Here is a 17239-nt window from a genome sequence, read left to right on the forward strand (position 1 = left end):
TCTGTTGTAATAAAGACGTGACGTGCTGTTTCGTTCTGCTCGTTGATCAGAATAGGCTTTTCTTTTTTCTTTTTTTAATGCATTTAGTGTGCGATCAGCCCATGGTGGTCCACGACGAGGAATTTTAACAGGAGTGCATTCACATATAGCAGATCTCATGAACTCACAAAAAGCTTCTGTGGCATTGTCAATGGTTGATTAGTCCGAACAGTTAAAAGAATTATCAAAAGATAAAATCAATCGCTCCAATTTTGGAAGGTCAACACGAGCATAATTCAGCCTTTTATCAGCATCAATAGCTGTAGCGATCGTAACTGGGGCTACGTTGTCCAAATCAAAGTCAAGCGGAGGGTGGTGTTCGTCGATAGTAGTAAGGGGATATTCACAGACACGTATTGAAGAACATGTAGATGCAGCTGGCCAATTTGCGTAAATTAGGTCAAGTATTCGCCCCGATGAGTTAGTATTGAAGTTAAGCTGGTATAGTCCACTCTGATGCAAACCATCAACGAACTGGACACTGCGCGCGGAGCGTGCATGAGGCTCATATAAATCAAAAGCAGCTCAATTTTCCTCTGACGCCGATGTCCAGGATAGCGTAGACTGGTTGAAATCACCAATAAGCATGAACCTGTCTCTCGGACCAAGAGTAGTGCAGATATAAATAACGAAGTCGATCAATGCACTTATTTTCTCCTCATTCATGCTATGGTTAGGAGGCAGGTAGGCAGCGGCAATAAACAAACGGTGGTCGCATAACTGAATACATACGCAAGTGAGTTCTAACAGTTGCGGCAACGTAGGAAGCACATAAGAGAGAAGAGAAACGTTGCATGCAATTAAAACACCACCCCCACGAGAGTGAGAGCTGTTAGTGGCATCCCGGTCGCATCGGTAAACACGATACTCATCTCCTAGAAGGAGAGCGGTGGGAATACAGGGATCGAGTCAAGTTTCAGTGAGTACCAATACATCCACGCAAACAATGAGACCCCAAATTTTGAGTGATTCAGGCCGAGGGGTATGAAGAAGCTTTAGGAAGCAAGGAGAAACGCGCTGCGATGAGAGTTCGCATTCTGTTTTACACGCGCGCTTCACTAACACCAATACAAATACCGTGCTTTGACGAGCCGTCTGTGAATGTGGGTGTCTTCTTTCAGCGAGCTCAACAACTTGGAGCTGCTCGTCACATCGTGTTGTCTTGCTTACACTACAGCATCGAACCATCGCTCCGTATGTCCCCCCTCCTACGCGTACAAAACCACCAGTACAGCGCGACACTTTGTCGAAGATGGTTGTGCGCGTTTTGTTCTAAGTCCCGAGCGCAGTGTTTAAGCATTGGTGCGCATGTCGTTCAAAGTCTTGTGCGCTGGTGTATTTTGGTGAAGTGTGAAGTGAACAAACAATGTGCACAGACGCACATGCAGTGCATGCATCGACAGTTAAGAATTTCGCAACGCAGATTGTCGACAAGTTTCCCGCAGCCTGGCTCGACCGGGTACTTTGCAGTATGACGCCATTCGTGAGTATGGTAGATTCTAAATGTGTTGTGAAAGGGTACTTTATGTTTCAATAAAGTGTTTAATGTAATAAACAATGACCGTGTTTGTGTTTGTTGTTAGAATAAGTGCTTATTTGCGATCGTGGCAATGCATGAAAGAAAGCGAGAAACGAAATAAATAACAAGCTTTTGATGTGTTCGTAGCATGACTGGAAAGAACACATTGAGAACTGCAGAGCGCACCGTGCGTTACGGGTGGGGTGGGGGAGGGTTCGCGGGAGGGTGTAACTCATTCCTCTAAGAGTAACTGCCCGTCCGGCAAAATGAGTGTATTTTTTGAGTGATTTGAGTACCGTCCCCCGTTAGCAGTTACTCTTAGAGGAATGAGTTACACCCTCGCGCGAGCCCTCCCCCTCACCCACCCGTAATGCACGGTGCGCTCTGCAGTTCTCAATGTGTTGTTTTCTTTCCAATCATGCTACCAACACATCCAAAGATATTTGTTTCTTTGGTTTCTCGTTTTCTTTCATTCATTGCCACGATCTCAAATACGCACTTATTCTAACAACAAACACAAACACGGTCATTGTTTATTACATTAAACACTTTATTGTAACATAAATTACACTTTCACAACACATTTAGAATCCTTCATACTCACGAATGGCGTCATATTGTAAAGTACCGGGTCGAGCCAGGCTGCGGGAAACTTGTCGACAATCTCCGTTGCCTCTGTTCAGTAAATTCTTACCTGTCGATGCACGCACTGCATGTGCGTCTGTACTCACTGTTCACTTCACACTTAATCAAAACACACCGGCGCACGAGACTTTGAACTAAATGCGCACCAACGCACATACACTGCGCGCGGGACTTAGAACGAAACGCGCACAACCATCTTCGACAAAGCGTCGCGCTGTACTGGTGGTTTTGTACGCGTAGGAGGGGGGACATACGGAGCGATGGTTCGATGCTGTAGTATAAGCGAGACAACACGATGTGACGAGCAGCTTCAAGTTGAGCTCGCTGAAAGAAGACACACACACACATTCACAGACGGCTCGTCAAAGCACGGTATTTGTATTGGTGTTAGTGAAGCGCGCGTGTAAAACAGAATGCGAACTCTCATCGCAGCGCGTTTCTCCTTGCTTCCTAAAGCTTCTTCATACCCCTCGGCCTGAATCACTCAAAATTTGGGGTCTCATTATTTGCGTGGTCGTATTCCGTCTCAAGAACCGACAAACGGAACTCATCGGCTTTATAACGCAGGCCACGCACATTCTGATAGTACACAGTGATACAAGCCGCTCGATCAGTGGGTGCTTGTTGCATAGTGTTAGTAGGCGCTGGGGTGTTGCAATTGAGCGAGCTTATCGTAGAAGGATAGTGTATTGTGTTTGTTGTAGAAGGATTTGCTCGAGCCGTATGCGCAAAATATGGGTGCGCTGCTGTAGTGCGGTTACTTCGGAAAAAAATTGAACCAGTGTAGTTTGAAGTATTTTTGAACGTGACGTGGACGGAAGAGTGGGTGAAGGGAGAGTGCAGTTCATATCGGTTGGTGATTGTTCGGTTTGTGTTCGTGCGGGTTCATGGATATGTGCAGGTGAGTATGGATTATTGTGTTGGGTACAAGGCTGCTGTGGTGCCGGTGAGTGTTGAGTGCGAGGCTGTAGTGGTGCCGGTGTCTGCTGAGTACGGGGTTGTTGCGGTACCGGTGTGTAAGTGTTCGTGTGTTGTGTTCGTGAATGTAGAGATCGCGGCGGGAGCGAGATGAACTCACGCACATCGAGCCCGACCGGCCAGGAGGCTGCGTTAAGTGCCTTACTACGAAGGGCAGCAGCGATTCTGACCTTGAACGATACAGCACTCAATGGGCTAGGAACCGTTCCTGCTTTTAGCAGACTAAAAGCAATTGCGTCTGCAGTGTCCAACTGCAAACACACCAACGAGACAACTTGCTCTATGGTGACGGACGCAGCCAACCTTGAAAGATGCAGCCATAAATAATCGGTTCTTGGCGTCTGTGAAACAGTTGGTATTGAAGCGGAGGTTGTATTAGTACCTGTGATTATTGGTGGTAGTGAAGGACGATCGATCCGGTGAGTGTTGTTTGTATTTGTGACGTTTGAGATTGCTGCACTGTCAGCAAACACGGCATCTGAGGATGCAACTGCAGCAAGAAATAATCTTCGTCTTTTTCCGTTTGGTAGTGCATCTGGGAGCAATTGATTGCTATGTTGCAAGGATGCCGAATGGGCCGTGGCGATTCCGGCAAAGCCATCCCGAATCTCCTGTATTACCGGTGGGACCAAGCTAGCCTTCATGGCATCAACAGCAGCTGTGAGGGCTGCCTGAAACCCAACCTGCATACCCATGCCCTTGATCGCCTTGCTACGCGGATTCCCGATGGCGTTAGTACACCCAATGCAACTCCAGTGCAGGGAAGCCATCCGTTTCACTTCGTCGATGACCGATATAGGCACCTTAGTACACGCCAGATGGTATGTACCCTCACAATATAGGCACGTAATTGACCCTTCAACCGGGCCCAGTGCTTCAGAACATGCATAACACACATCCTCCATTTTAGATGCCGCTGCAGATGAACGTCGAAGGAGCCACAAATAAAAGGCAAATATATCGCGAACACGGTGGTTTTCGTCAGGAACACGATGGCAGGGTCACGAGACTACACTTATGGACACACTAAAACTTGTGTTGATTAGAGCAAAGCCAGATTACGCCAATAAAATAGCGGATAAATGCGGAGCGATAGCAGTAGACACGCTATGTTGACAACTGTCAAAGCTAAAAAAAAACTGTTTTGAGCTACTATCGCTTCGCCTTTTCGTCCGCTCTACAGTATCAAATCTCTTGATAATCGAGAACTTTAAAACACTACAAGAGATAGGTTCTAAATGAAAAATCATGAAGGTCTATCATGATTTTGTTTCCTTACAGGTGCACCCTAGTACTTCTCAAAGTATAACTAGTGCCAGCTTACCAGAGTCCTGCAGTTCCATTTTAAGTGTAGATACCTGATTGAAGGAGGAAATTTAAAGTATCCCCGAGAAATAATTTCGTTTCGTTTCGCATATGTTTGGTTGCACGACACGTTTAGCCTTCCGCAATACTTTATTAAACACCGTTTATTGACCCGTGGAATAGCGCTTTTCTTATAACCAATTATAGTGCACTACCAGAAAATTGGAAAATCCGTTAGTGCACCGTAAAGTATAATGTCAACCCTACGGAAACAACTAGAAGCTCTATGTATATTTGTTATAGACCGATGATTCGATGCTAACTGCTTCTATTGAAAAATGTTAGTTCAATAAGCGTAATGTGCGTTGCAAAACAACTCTAATTTAAATCATTAATTAGAAAAATAAAAATAGAAAAATGATGAACTTTAGTTTAAAACGAAAACAACACAATATATCGACCTTTCAATATAAAATGCACTGTATAGCGGGATACTTAAGTTAAGCGTGTTTTTCTTTTAGCAGTAGTTTTACACATTTAATAGTTTTACACATTCAATAAGCTATTGTTTAGCTTTGCATGAATTGAAACTGTGTGATTATTGCACATAAAAGATGTTACACAGTGTTAAATTAATACTTTCAAGTTATTCAAAAATAAAGTGAGCAACTGAAAAACGCATGAACATGATAGGTTATCTTGAACCTGCGTTCCGCGTTCCGTTCTTTTTCTCCAGATTGGCAGGTTCGTTCCGTTTCTCAATTTTTGGAACTATTCCTATCACTAATCGGGATATATTAGTAGCTGAAGGATATATTCTATTTCTGTATGAAAACGGATTAACTGTGTGACTTTCTTTAAGCAAAATTTTGTGTGAACCAACCAACATTGGGGCCCTTTCCGTTTTAAGTTCATAAGCTGAAATTTCAGCCTGTCAGATGTTTGCATTGTATAGCGGTTTTCGAGCAGCTATCTAAGTGGGTATAATATACAGGTGGGCTTATCCCAAGGTGTATGAATTTAGAAGGCTGATTTTTATCGCTTCTGTTTCTGAACGAAGATTTTAAGAGTGTTTTGTGTATTCGTGTAAGCCTCCAGAAAGCTTGTTCGAACAACAAATTTCACCGATCCTGTCAAAAAGCGATATTCCAATGTGGTTATAAAAACATGCTATGAGATCACCTGGACTACATACACTTTGATTCTGGATTCCATCACCAGATCTCTTTAATGCACTTAGGGATAAATGTAAACACCACCTTGTTTTGCCATTTTTCGAGCAGGTACTCGAATCTAATTCCAGCTTTGAGGCTAAAATAATCTAGACTGAAAATTGGAGGTTAGTTTTGTGTGTGGTTTTGTATGGTTGTGTGGTGTGTTGACATGATTTCAGACTCCAACTGTCAAACTCCATACAAAAAAAAAAATGACTAGAATCGTGAAGAGCCCCATTGTTGGTAACAGCAATCTTGCATCCTATCTTATTTCCTCTTGTTTGTCCATGTGGTACATTGCTTGTATGTTTGAGATAGATGAATGTATGCATGAATGTAAGAATGAATGAATGCAATGTGTATGGCTGAATAACCGGCATTGACGGCAGACAGAAGATCTTTGCTTGAACGATGTTCTTGCAAGAATTTACACGATAACTGGAACGATACAGACCCCCGCTATGTCACTCGGACCACTGATGGAAAAAACTACAACGATACAGACCCTCGCAATTTCATTTGGACCACTAAACGGGACAATACTCGGACCACTTCTGATGGATGGATCTATTGAAATGCCTGGAATCCAAACGATACAGACCTCAGCAATGCCATTTTAAACACTGAAGTGGAATAGACAACCTCGACATCCGAATGATGTAGACCTTCGCCACGCTCATAGGATCACAAAATCATGGACTGGGTTGATTAAAACCAAACCGTCCGAGTACACCCGGGATAAGGTGCCCTTCCATGGCTCTGGGAAGAAAATGTTTCCCAGCCAGTATGGGTTGAAGCGCCATGAAATATATCTGTATATTCTACTTTTGACCAATACGGCCTTTTTGGACCGTTACTCCTGAATAAAAAAATATTTAAACTGTATATATATATATACGTTTTCATTAAGTAAAGGTGAATAATCGCTGATACATGTAACATTCAGTTGCTAAATCCTCATATTTTAGAGCGGTTTATCCTTTCACACCCTTAGTATTTGCTGCATTCTGTAGCAAATCTATTCGAATCTAATTTATTACGAATGCCCTATGAACCAAAAAGTTAATTTAATTTGATTCAATGATGATTTCATTCATACTGCCAATCTTGTGTTCTGCTTCCAGATGAATTGTATTAACAAAATATTTCAGTTGTATAGTTGGATGACACAGATTGCCTGTTGAATATTCACAAGGTACGTATTTAACATATATATGCTGCGTCAAATGTAATGCAAATAGACAATAATTATATAACATGAATAATAATGTTTTTGAACTTCTAGCTAGACATAATGCTACTCAGTTGGGCGTACGATGGCGTAAACGGGTCTGTGCCTCGGAATACTGGTCCAGAATGTGCTGATTACTTATCACCTGTTCGTAAACTGGTAGAAACAATGGTGATAATACCGTTGTGTCTAATAGCTATCAAGTGCGCCGTGAGCCGACTAAAACCGATCGCATACCAGCAGATGGATCGCTTTTCCGGTAGTCCATTTAGTGGTAATAGAACACTTAGCACCAGCAATTATAATCTCAATAATTTAAACTATCAACGGAATATGGTTGAACAAGAACCGCGAGATTTACTTATGCCACATCATCGAGAACGTTCATTCTCTTCAGCATCAATTGCTAGTGGCATTGTAGAAGATATTCATTGTCAGCGATGCTTGCATCCAAGTGCTACGCCAGTTCGAGGAATGGCATTTCCTGTTGACTTTTCTGTTCCTAGTTGGGGTAAACAATTTCTTCTTGTTACTATGACATTAACGTTAGGTGTTGAGCTTGGATTTAAATTTGCAACGAGAACTGTTATTTACATTTTAAATCCGTGCCATATTACCACCATAATGCAGGTAAGCCAATTATGGTAAAACATCGATATTCTCGTTACTAATCGCCTTTACTTTACTAACTGTAATTGAATTTTTTCAGATATATCTATTAGCCTGTAACAAATCAACCAAAAGCAGTACCGTACTTTTTCGACTACAGATGAACTATTTGAATGGTCCATTACTGGCCTTCATGTTTCCAGAAACTGATAGCCGCCAGCTACCACTTGAATCATCAATCTACTGGATTCAACACGCACTCATGTGTATTATACCTATATTCTTATTAAAAAGTGGAGGTAAGTTGTCTGGAAGGGTAACATGTGTATTATTTGAATACTCACACCATTTACTATGTTTAAACCTTTTTATCGTACATTGTAGGAGTCTATAATATGGAACCTCTAAATGATTTCACTTGGAACGTTATTGGTTACGCTACTTTGATACTCTATCATTTTGGAATCCTGCAAGTTATAGCATCTGTGAGTCTTTTGACATCTACTTATTTTGGTTTTGTTGATTTTATTTCTTTTTAAAAATTACTTAAGATCATAATTAATTGTAAGTCTATGTTGAATCATATTAAACTTATTTAACCCTTTGACAGTCCCACAATTTTTAGAAAATTCACAGACCCATACAGGGACTTTCAAGACAGTTTCAAATGTAGATACTGTTATTCACCGCATGAAATTGTCATTCCACATCGATCTTACATTTCATTTCCATCAAAATAGTTTTTAATTTCTTCAGCATGATTTTCAACACTTCACCTGTCAACTGCTGATGCGATTCGGCTTCAAACCCCGGGGAAAAAACGATGGCAGCAGGCCGATGAAGTATTGAAAATCATGTTGAAGAACTTTAAAAGTTTTTTTGTTGGTTGAAATTATTCGAAAGTGACTTGGAAAACCCTGTAATCAAATAATGACACAAAGTTGACAAAAGAAAATAATTTTGGCCCGTTCTGTAAAACGTTTCTTTTTTGCGATACTAACACATAAGACGATATGCAATATGTGTCATTCGGTCTCAGCATAATTTTTCGATCAATTCTTTTGCGATGATATGATTGCAAAAAATGTAGAATGAATGTCATTTGACATTTCCATGAGACGCCAGAACTGCTTAATCGTGCATTTACTGATACTTAGCCATTAGACCATTTGATATTTTCACTCAGTCAACCAGGACCCATTTTCGATGAAGATCTAGTTCACTTGAGGTACGGCAAAATCAAAAAGTCAAATGAATGTAGCAGAAAAATATCATCGTGTCAAATGATATTTTTTCCGTGCTTGTCGAATGAATGCGTGAACCTAGAATGCGATGCTTCAAAAAATTTCATTTTGTAAAATTTTATATCGACGACTAACACTGTTCGCAACACTGTCCGCGAGGCATTGTGCTGCGGAAAATATCGAATATCGGAAAAATGCCGTAAATCAAGGTTGATGTTTTTGAAAAACGTTATGCAAAACCAAGTTGGTGAATGTGTTGGTTCTTTTATTATTATTATTATTTATTAATCTTCAACGGGCCGTATGGCCTAATTAAGATGTAACAGTTCAATAAAAAAAATACATAGCAAAAACAAGATTTGCATCGCAATTCACTGCGGCCACGGCAAAAGCCGGAGACGTTCCTTGAAGCACTGAGTTGAGATGTCGAAATCGAAGCAATCCGAGACAGTGTTGAAGACAGCCGACATGCGGAACATAGGGTCTGACCGACCAGCGCTGGAACGGGGTTGAGCGAGCCGTAGAATTTCTCTAGACCTAAGTGTTCGGGATGGTGCATAGATATCGACTCGATGCAACAAAGGCGATGAGTCGATAGAGCCATTTAGCAATCCAGCGATGAAAGAACACTGTGCATTGCGTCTTCTAACCGAAAGAGGTTCAAGGCCTAGAAGACGGCACCGCGCAGCATACGGAGGAAGATTATTGCGATCCTGCCAGGGAAGTAGGCGTAGGGCATATCTCGTGAGCTTACGTTGAATCGCCTCAAGTCGAGCAATTGAAGAAGCGGTAGTTGGGCTCCAGACTAAGCACGAATATTCCAGAACCGAACGAACGATACAGTTGTACACAGCTTTGATGCACATGGGGTTGCGGAATTCATTAGTTGTCCGGATAACCACGCCAAGTAATTGATTTCCTGTGGCTACAACGTCATCGATATGCTGTTTAAAGTTCAAACTAGAGTCAAGCAGAACGCCCAGGTCTTTGGCATGATTCTGTCGATTAACTGCAGTGCCGTCCATGAAGTAGGTCCCAGTCACTGGGCTCCTGCATCGACTAAAAGACACACAGTAGCATTTCTCGATGCAGATAGTCAGTCCATTACGCTTGCACCACGAACAGAAAATTTCGATGCAGTCTTGCAGGAATGTACAATCACTTGTGTTGTGTATAGGCGCAAAAATTTTTGCGTCGTCGGCAAACAGACTGATACTGTCTGGAGGTAAAGCGAGGCTAACATCGTTGATAAACAATATGAAGAGAAGCGGGCCAATGTTGCTTCCTTGTGGCACACCCAAGCTGCTGACTATTTCTTTGGACATGTGCTTATCAATTTTCACGATGTATGTGCGATTTATTAGGTAAGACTTAAGCCACTGTACGAGCGAGCTGGGAAGTCCTAGCTTATCGAGTTTAGCGAGAAGAATTGCGTGCGGAAGAGAGTCGAATGCTGCTTTTAGATCTGTATAAATTGCATCGACTTGAGCTCCGGCATCAATTTGACTAGTGCAATAGGTTACAAATTCAACCAGGTTCGTGGTAGTCGACTTTTTTGGCACGAATCCATGTTGATACGGACTTAGGTAGCTGCGGCATGCATGTAGCAGATTTTTGTATATCACTAGTTCGAACACCTTGGCAATGGCACACAAGGATGTAATACCCCGGTAGTTGATGGCATCTGTCCTGTCGCCCTTTTTGTAAATAGGAACCATCCAAGATTTCCTCCACGCTTTGGGAAAGTAGCCATTGGCTAGCGATGCATTGAACAATTTTGCAAGGATAGGTGCTACTGTCGTTTGACAGCGTTTCAGCACGGTAGAAGGAATTCCGTCGGGTCCAGGAGCGAAGGAAGGCTTTAGTTGCGCTAGGGCAGATAAAACGATCTCACTGTCCAGGATGAAAGGAGTGCTCATGTTAATTGCTCCAGCCGGAGTGTTGACGAGAGCAGCATCAATGGTATCGGTATCATTCATGGCCGGTGAAAAGCAATCTGCGAAGCGATCCGCGAAGAGATTGCACATTTCATTAGTGTTGGCACTTGTTGCTCCTTTGTACGTGATGGATTTCGGTGTATGCGTGGATTTTGTTTTGCTGTTGTAGAAGCGCCAAAACGAGTCAGGCCACCTGCAGAGGTTACGTTGAATTTTACTCAAATATCTGCCATATCGAAACCTGTTATAGCTGAAGTATAAAGAGTGCGTGTCAAAGTAGATCGAGCGAGATCTTTGGCAGCGGCGCGTTTGGTAGTGACGATAAGCAGCTCTTTTTACACGTTTGAGTCGTTTGAGTGTGCGGTCCGCCCAGGGGGGGTTAGGTTTAGGACGCTGAACTGGGACGCATACAACAAAGGCTTGCAGCATGAAGGACGAGAATGAACATACTGCTTCGTCAAGTGAAATAAAATTGGAACAATGAAAGCTATTGTTAAACATTGATATCATGTCGTTCAGTTTCACATAGTCAGCTTTAGCAAAGTTATAACGATAAAATGCGGTTGTCGTCGAGTTTTGTCGAGTCGTCGAATTGCGTCGGGTCGACGAGTTAATACGTATATTGAAGTCTAACGCCGGATGGTAGGAGTCAAGAGGTACAAGCGGAACAACACTTGGAAAGACAGGCGAACACAATTTAGCTGCAGCATTGTTAGCGTAGAGCAGGTCAAGCATGCGTCCGTGCGAATTATTGATGTGATTAAGTTGCACTAATCCGTTAAATTTAAATCCATCCACAAAGGTGTTGTTGGCCAGTGAGCGCGCAGTTGGTTCATAGTGCGTGATTGATGAGTATGCTGGCGAGGACGAAGGATCAGCTGTGGACCAGCTTATGCTAGGCTGATTGAAATCGCCAATAACAAACAGCAGATCCGAAGGCTTCAGTGTGAGAGTGAAGCTGCTGATACAATCATGTAGAGAGCGAAGAGTCGATATCTCGGAGCTAAGCTGCGGTGGAATGTATACTACCATGACGTACAGATGTGCGTTATTGCAGGCGACGCGCACACAAATATACTCGAGAGAACGATCACGGGAAGGTAATTCTATCGACTCGTATGCGTTAGAAACGGCTAGCAAAACACCACCACCGCGAGAGCTAGAGCCGCTGAGAGAGCGATCACAGCGGTAAACAGAGAAGTTGTTGTTGAAGAGAAGAGCAGATGGAATGTTGTCAACAAGCCAAGTTTCCGTGAGGGCAATGAGATCGAAGTCAGCCTCCGATACAGCTAAGTGAAATTCTTTTGTTTTAGTACGCAAACCTCTAACGTTTTGATAATAGCAGCTTAAATACTCAGCGGTAGCGTTGTCATTGTGGCGGTTGGATAAAGCGGGTATACGGTAAGTCAATTGAGCTGCGTTGTCAGAGCATGAGGCTTGGCGTGTTTGTTGCGTGCAATGAGCGGAACTTCGTCTAGTTGAGAAAAAAGCGATCGATTGTAGACTGGTGTAGGTGCGGAGATGAAGCACGGTGGTTTTGGGGCGGTCCAGAAACAAGTGTTGAGTTGGGTGCTTCCAAGGTATCATTCACCGGGGGGTGACACTGTTGTGATGATGTTGTTTCAGGACCAGGTGGAGTAGACGTGCGTGCGGCTAAACGGTGAGTCGTTGTTGGTGTGCGTGTGGTGTAGCGGTGATCAGTACTAGTAGCTGGTGTGCGTGTTGTAAAGCGGTTTTGGGTGGCTATAGGAGATGAGGTTTGGTGGTCGTGTTGACGGGATTGAAAAAACTCACGTACACCGATACCGACGGGCCAGGTGGATGGTGTGAGTGCCGCATCTCGAAGGATGGCCGGGACCCTCACTTTGAATGAAAGCCAATTCATGCTGTCCACACTAACCCCTCTTCTCAGCAGGCAATACGCTATAACGTCATCGGTGGCTAAGCGACGCTTTACAGAAGCGACCACTTGTTCCACAGTGACGGCCGTTGATAAGCGGGATAGGCGGATCCAGATCCTATCTGTGAATGGCTCACGAGGTGCAGCTTGAAGCGGTGATGATAACGGATCGGTTCCCACCAGTTCATGCGGTTGTGTAGGTGCCGGCTGGACGGCAATCGTGGTGTTGGTGTATGCGTTTGGCGATGACGCGGCACAAAGGATGTTGCCGCGACTGTTTACAATTTTGTTTACACCAGGAGATGCCGAATCCTCGATTATACGCCTCCGCTTTCTACCAGTAGCTGGTCGAGGATCAGAGTTCCGATTGTGAGGCGTGGATGCAGTTTGAAGGAGGGTAAAACCACTGCGAACTTCGGCGACAATAGGCTCAACGAGCTTGCCAATAGCTGCTACAGCTGAGTTGAGGGCGGCATGGAAACCGACCTGGGCGCCTACCTCTTTTACCGAACGGCAGCGCGGATTTTTAAGCATGTTCGTGCAGCCAATGCAGCTCCAGTGCAGGTCGACATTGGACAATACTGCGTCAATCAGCTCGGGGGGCAATTTGCAACAGCCGCGGTGGAACGTAGCGTCACAATATACACAATATATACACAATATATACACAATATATACACAACTGATGATGCAGCCGGTGGCCTCTAGCGGTTCAGCACACGAGAAGCAAATAGCCGCCATCGCGAAATCACGCGTAATCACAGCACAACACTGCTAAGCCGAGCAGGAATAAACAGCAGGAAACCACAGTTGTGATGCAACTAAACAATTCGCCAAGACGAAGCGATGATGTTAAACAGTTTAATAGTCCGTAGAAAAGGCAACAATGCGATGCGACGCAGAAAACACAAGAAAATTATTGAAAAATCACGGAGCGCGACGGAAATGCGGCCGAACAATTAAACGTCAAACGTCAGGTTGACTTTTTCCATACTTTGGGTGATAAAAAATCATTTATTAAATTAAAAAAATGGTTTGCCTACACTAAATACCGAACTCGATGGGAATCGACTTCATGTAGGAGTATGAAAGAAATAATTATACTCGGCCTCAGCACAATTGCTCGATCTAAAAATTCGATAGGCGCTCACGTAAAACTGACAGTATAACTATTTCCTTTCGGTAAAATGAACTCCTTGGCGGCGAAATGAGTGTCAAATGACACCAAAACTACAGTCGGATCAATCGAATTTTTTCTATCGAAAAATTGAGCTGAGGCCGACTGTCAGATTTACGTGAGCGCCTATCGATTTTTTTCGAACGAAAAATTGTGCTTAGGCCGATTATCATTGTTTTATTTCCTTCACCCTCCCCCCACGCGACGATTTAATCGAAACGGAGAACAAAGGAACAGCCCGGAAAAATCTCACTTGGGAAAATCTTTTAAAGGGTTGAAGACTGATTTCATAGACTAACAGATAAAATTCTTATTGATAGTGAAACCAGACAATATCTCCAGGTTGTTGGGATATTCTTCAATATTTGTTTTTTAACCTATTACAACCACTGTGTCAACAAATCTACCGAACTTTGTAAGCGTATGATCATGAGCGTCGTTTGAAAAAAGATTCAACCTAATGTAGGGTTTTAAAAGTCAGAATCGAATGTCTGCAAAACAATTTCAGTAGTAAAAGATTCAGTTTAGTAGTTAAAAGTTTTTGTTTGACCGCGCCGATGCTATTTTTCACAGGGGCAATATGATTTTTCAAACGCGCAAGGTGTTTTTTTTTCAGAGGTCTTTTGCATGATTTTGCAAATTCAAACACGGATTTTGAGATTATAGGATTGAGATCAGTGCTTTATCTCTTTAAGAATTATATTTATGAAATATTACGTATTTATTGTAAAAATAACTGTTATTGTTGATAATGGGAAAAAACATCGAATGCCAGCCCAAGTGTCAAGCGGTGCAATTAATCCATATTAAGGCTCGACTGATGGGGTGAAGGTCGAGCAATTCGCAAACCCGCGAATTCGCGATGATGGAAAGGTATAAATTGGAAAAATTGCAAATCATTCTCTCTTTCCCGAAATTAACGCCCGATTAGAAACGGTGTAATTTGTTTAAGCACTTATGTTAAAAACTCCTTTACAATATCACCGTTACGTACTGCTATATTTGAAATCGATAAAGTGGAGTTAAGAAAACGTTAACCGTCGCGAGTGATTCATTTCGGACGTTGCTTCTTTTATTTTTCTTTGGCACACAACAACTGCTGTCGGTCAAGGCCTGCCTGTACCCACTTTGTGAAGTGAGCTTGGCTTTCAGTGACTTATTGCCAGCGCCTACACGCGTGGTCCAAAACAGCAGAAGTCACACAAAATCATGAAAAAGTATGCGCCCTTTTGTTCCGGCGTCCTCGTGAAGTTTACCGAGCCGAACCGAATAGTTGTGTTCGATAAACATGTGTGCGTATGAGGTAGCACCATTTGTACTGCTTACCTCCTGTATGCTGCTGTGATACCGAGCGAGGCGCAAAGACAACGCGTCTAGAGGACATGTGTAGCCGTGAGGAATCTTTTTTGTGTCTCTTTTGCCTTGTCCTTGCCTTTAGATCCTGATGAGTGAAGCATGCGTACCTTTCGTGTACGTTCGGGGTATAAACTGTCTCTCTCATGTTAATGGTAAAGATAGAATTGTATGCAATCGGCTCTGCATTCGGGCGTGGGCATGCTCGTGGGTGCCGTTTGTACGCAGACATTGTTACCATAGCAGGATAGTCAGTCCTACGTATGGGGGCACGGTCTATTCGGGACTTGAACCCATGACGGGCATGTTATTACGTCGTACGAGTTGACGACTGTACCACCAGACCGGCCCAACCGGACGTTGCTAACGCAACATTAAAAAAACAACAAGTTTTGGAACTTTACGCGTTTACTCGAGTGCGTGAGTGAACCGTGTCGTAAGACAGTTAAGGCCGCGAAACACCTAGGAGCGCGACCAACAGACGATACGTCGGACGGTGAGAGAATAGTTGAGGTGCAAGTTACACATTACACTAACATACGCAATTTCTCACTATGGAACACGAGCACGAATTGAAAGCACCTCCAGCGGTAGCACAAACGAACGAGTCTCAGCAACCCGAAACGGGAGCACTGGATCATAGGCCACTTGCACCGGTCGTGGATTCACTTCACTTCCGATCGTTCGCTCCGACTGGACAAGCTTGGATGGTAACCTCGTCTTTGGAGAGCGTTGACCACTCAAGGTCGCACGCATCATTAGGTGCAGTTTTGTTGCTGAGGGGACCGCAGCATCTATTGACTTCGGAGGTCCGCGAAGTTTCTGCATCCGCGTGGCACGGGCAGCGGTCAGTGCATCTGGAGCGGCCACCGCGGACGTGCAACAACCAGCGCCATCGCAGAGATGCGCTTCTGCAGGAACCGTGCCACGGGCAGTGGACGTTGAATCTGAAGCGGTCATCGAGGACATTGAACTACCAACGCCATCGCAGGACGGCGCTTCTGTGGGAACTGTACTGCGGACGGCCATCCCGGAACGTTTATCAGCCAACGCCATCGCACCACACACCCGGGAGGACGATGGCGGACAAGCTTGCGGAGTCGAGCGGAGCTGTTTGCGCCTTGGAACTTCGGATGCGGAATTTGACTCGACGAAAGCTGGAGCTTGAGATACGAGAGCTGGAGTTTGAAGAGCAGCTGATCTTGGCTGAATCGAGGAGGATCAGCGACGGGTTCATCAGCATGATTGACGACGAAGGTGAGTCAAATAAAATAGTTGGTTGGCAGAGACGTGGGAATAATGTGGGGCTTACAGTATGTTCCCGAGTTACGCGGTTCTCGACTTACGCGGGTTCGGAAATACGCGATTTTCTAAATTTGACAAATCATACGTCAAATCAATAACATATACTTCAAGAATTGTTCAATGCAGTATAAATTTCATTCTTGTTAATACATTTAATCCACTTAAAAGCTAAAAATATCAGTGTATCTGCTATACACAACTTATTATAATACACACTATCAGTTATAGACACATTGTAACACACTCTGGAATGCCAAATCACACCATTCCAACACATTCATTACAACACAGTAAGCAAATCAGATCGTACCATAACAACGCAACCAAAAGAATTCAGGCCACACCGTTCATATAAAAACAATTGTGACACACTTATCAAAAACAACCGAAAGGTACTACATAAAAAAGGAACAGTTTATGCATTATAACCCAAAGCAGGAGCAGTATACGCATTAAACCCAAAACAGGAACTTACTGACATGAACCATCATTCTCGTCAACAAAAGACAAACGTAACTAGCTGAGTGAAAACAATAACTTTCCAACATACAACCCGGAACCAAACGTGAGAAACCCTTAACTCAATTGAGTATAAATAAAACCAATTCCGACCGTGGCAAGTCAGATTCGTTCGGACTGCCAAAATAGGACATTACGCTGCCTAAAACCTTCGCCTTCAAACTTATTTCAATAGTTTAGTTATGTCCCCCTTCCCAAGGTAAGCCCCCTGTGCAAAGCGACGGAAGAAATCATTCCCTTTCGCGCATTTTCTCATGCTTTCTT

At 43.5% G+C, this 17239-nt stretch overlaps 1 protein-coding gene and 1 pseudogene across 21 annotated transcripts in view; one reads left to right on the forward strand and one right to left on the reverse strand.

The window, feature by feature from the left end:
- The window catches only part of LOC133393125 (uncharacterized), a 16432-nt pseudogene extending 12481 nt beyond the window's left edge, over positions 1-3951 (reverse strand).
- Positions 1-17239, forward strand: part of LOC1268478 (transmembrane protein 164) — a 106354-nt gene that overhangs the window by 25461 nt on the left and 63654 nt on the right. For 17 of the 21 annotated variants that reach the window (XM_061658701.1, XM_061658700.1, XM_061658702.1 and 14 more), the window contains 4 exons: positions 6825-6895; positions 6986-7561; positions 7641-7839; positions 7925-8025. In XM_061658701.1, coding sequence (XP_061514685.1) covers positions 6995-7561; positions 7641-7839; positions 7925-8025 — 867 coding nt within the window. In that variant the 5' untranslated portion in view covers positions 6825-6895; positions 6986-6994. Of the gene's footprint in view, positions 1-1939; positions 2576-2907; positions 3105-6824; positions 6896-6985; positions 7562-7640; positions 7840-7924; positions 8026-17239 lie in introns of those variants that run through there. The other 4 variants (XM_061658707.1, XM_061658705.1, XM_061658706.1 and 1 more) reach the window with 2 other exon arrangements.

The sequence above is a fragment of the Anopheles gambiae genome, chromosome 3 (genome assembly GCF_943734735.2).
Source record: "Anopheles gambiae chromosome 3, idAnoGambNW_F1_1, whole genome shotgun sequence".
NCBI lineage: Eukaryota > Metazoa > Arthropoda > Insecta > Diptera > Culicidae > Anopheles > Anopheles gambiae.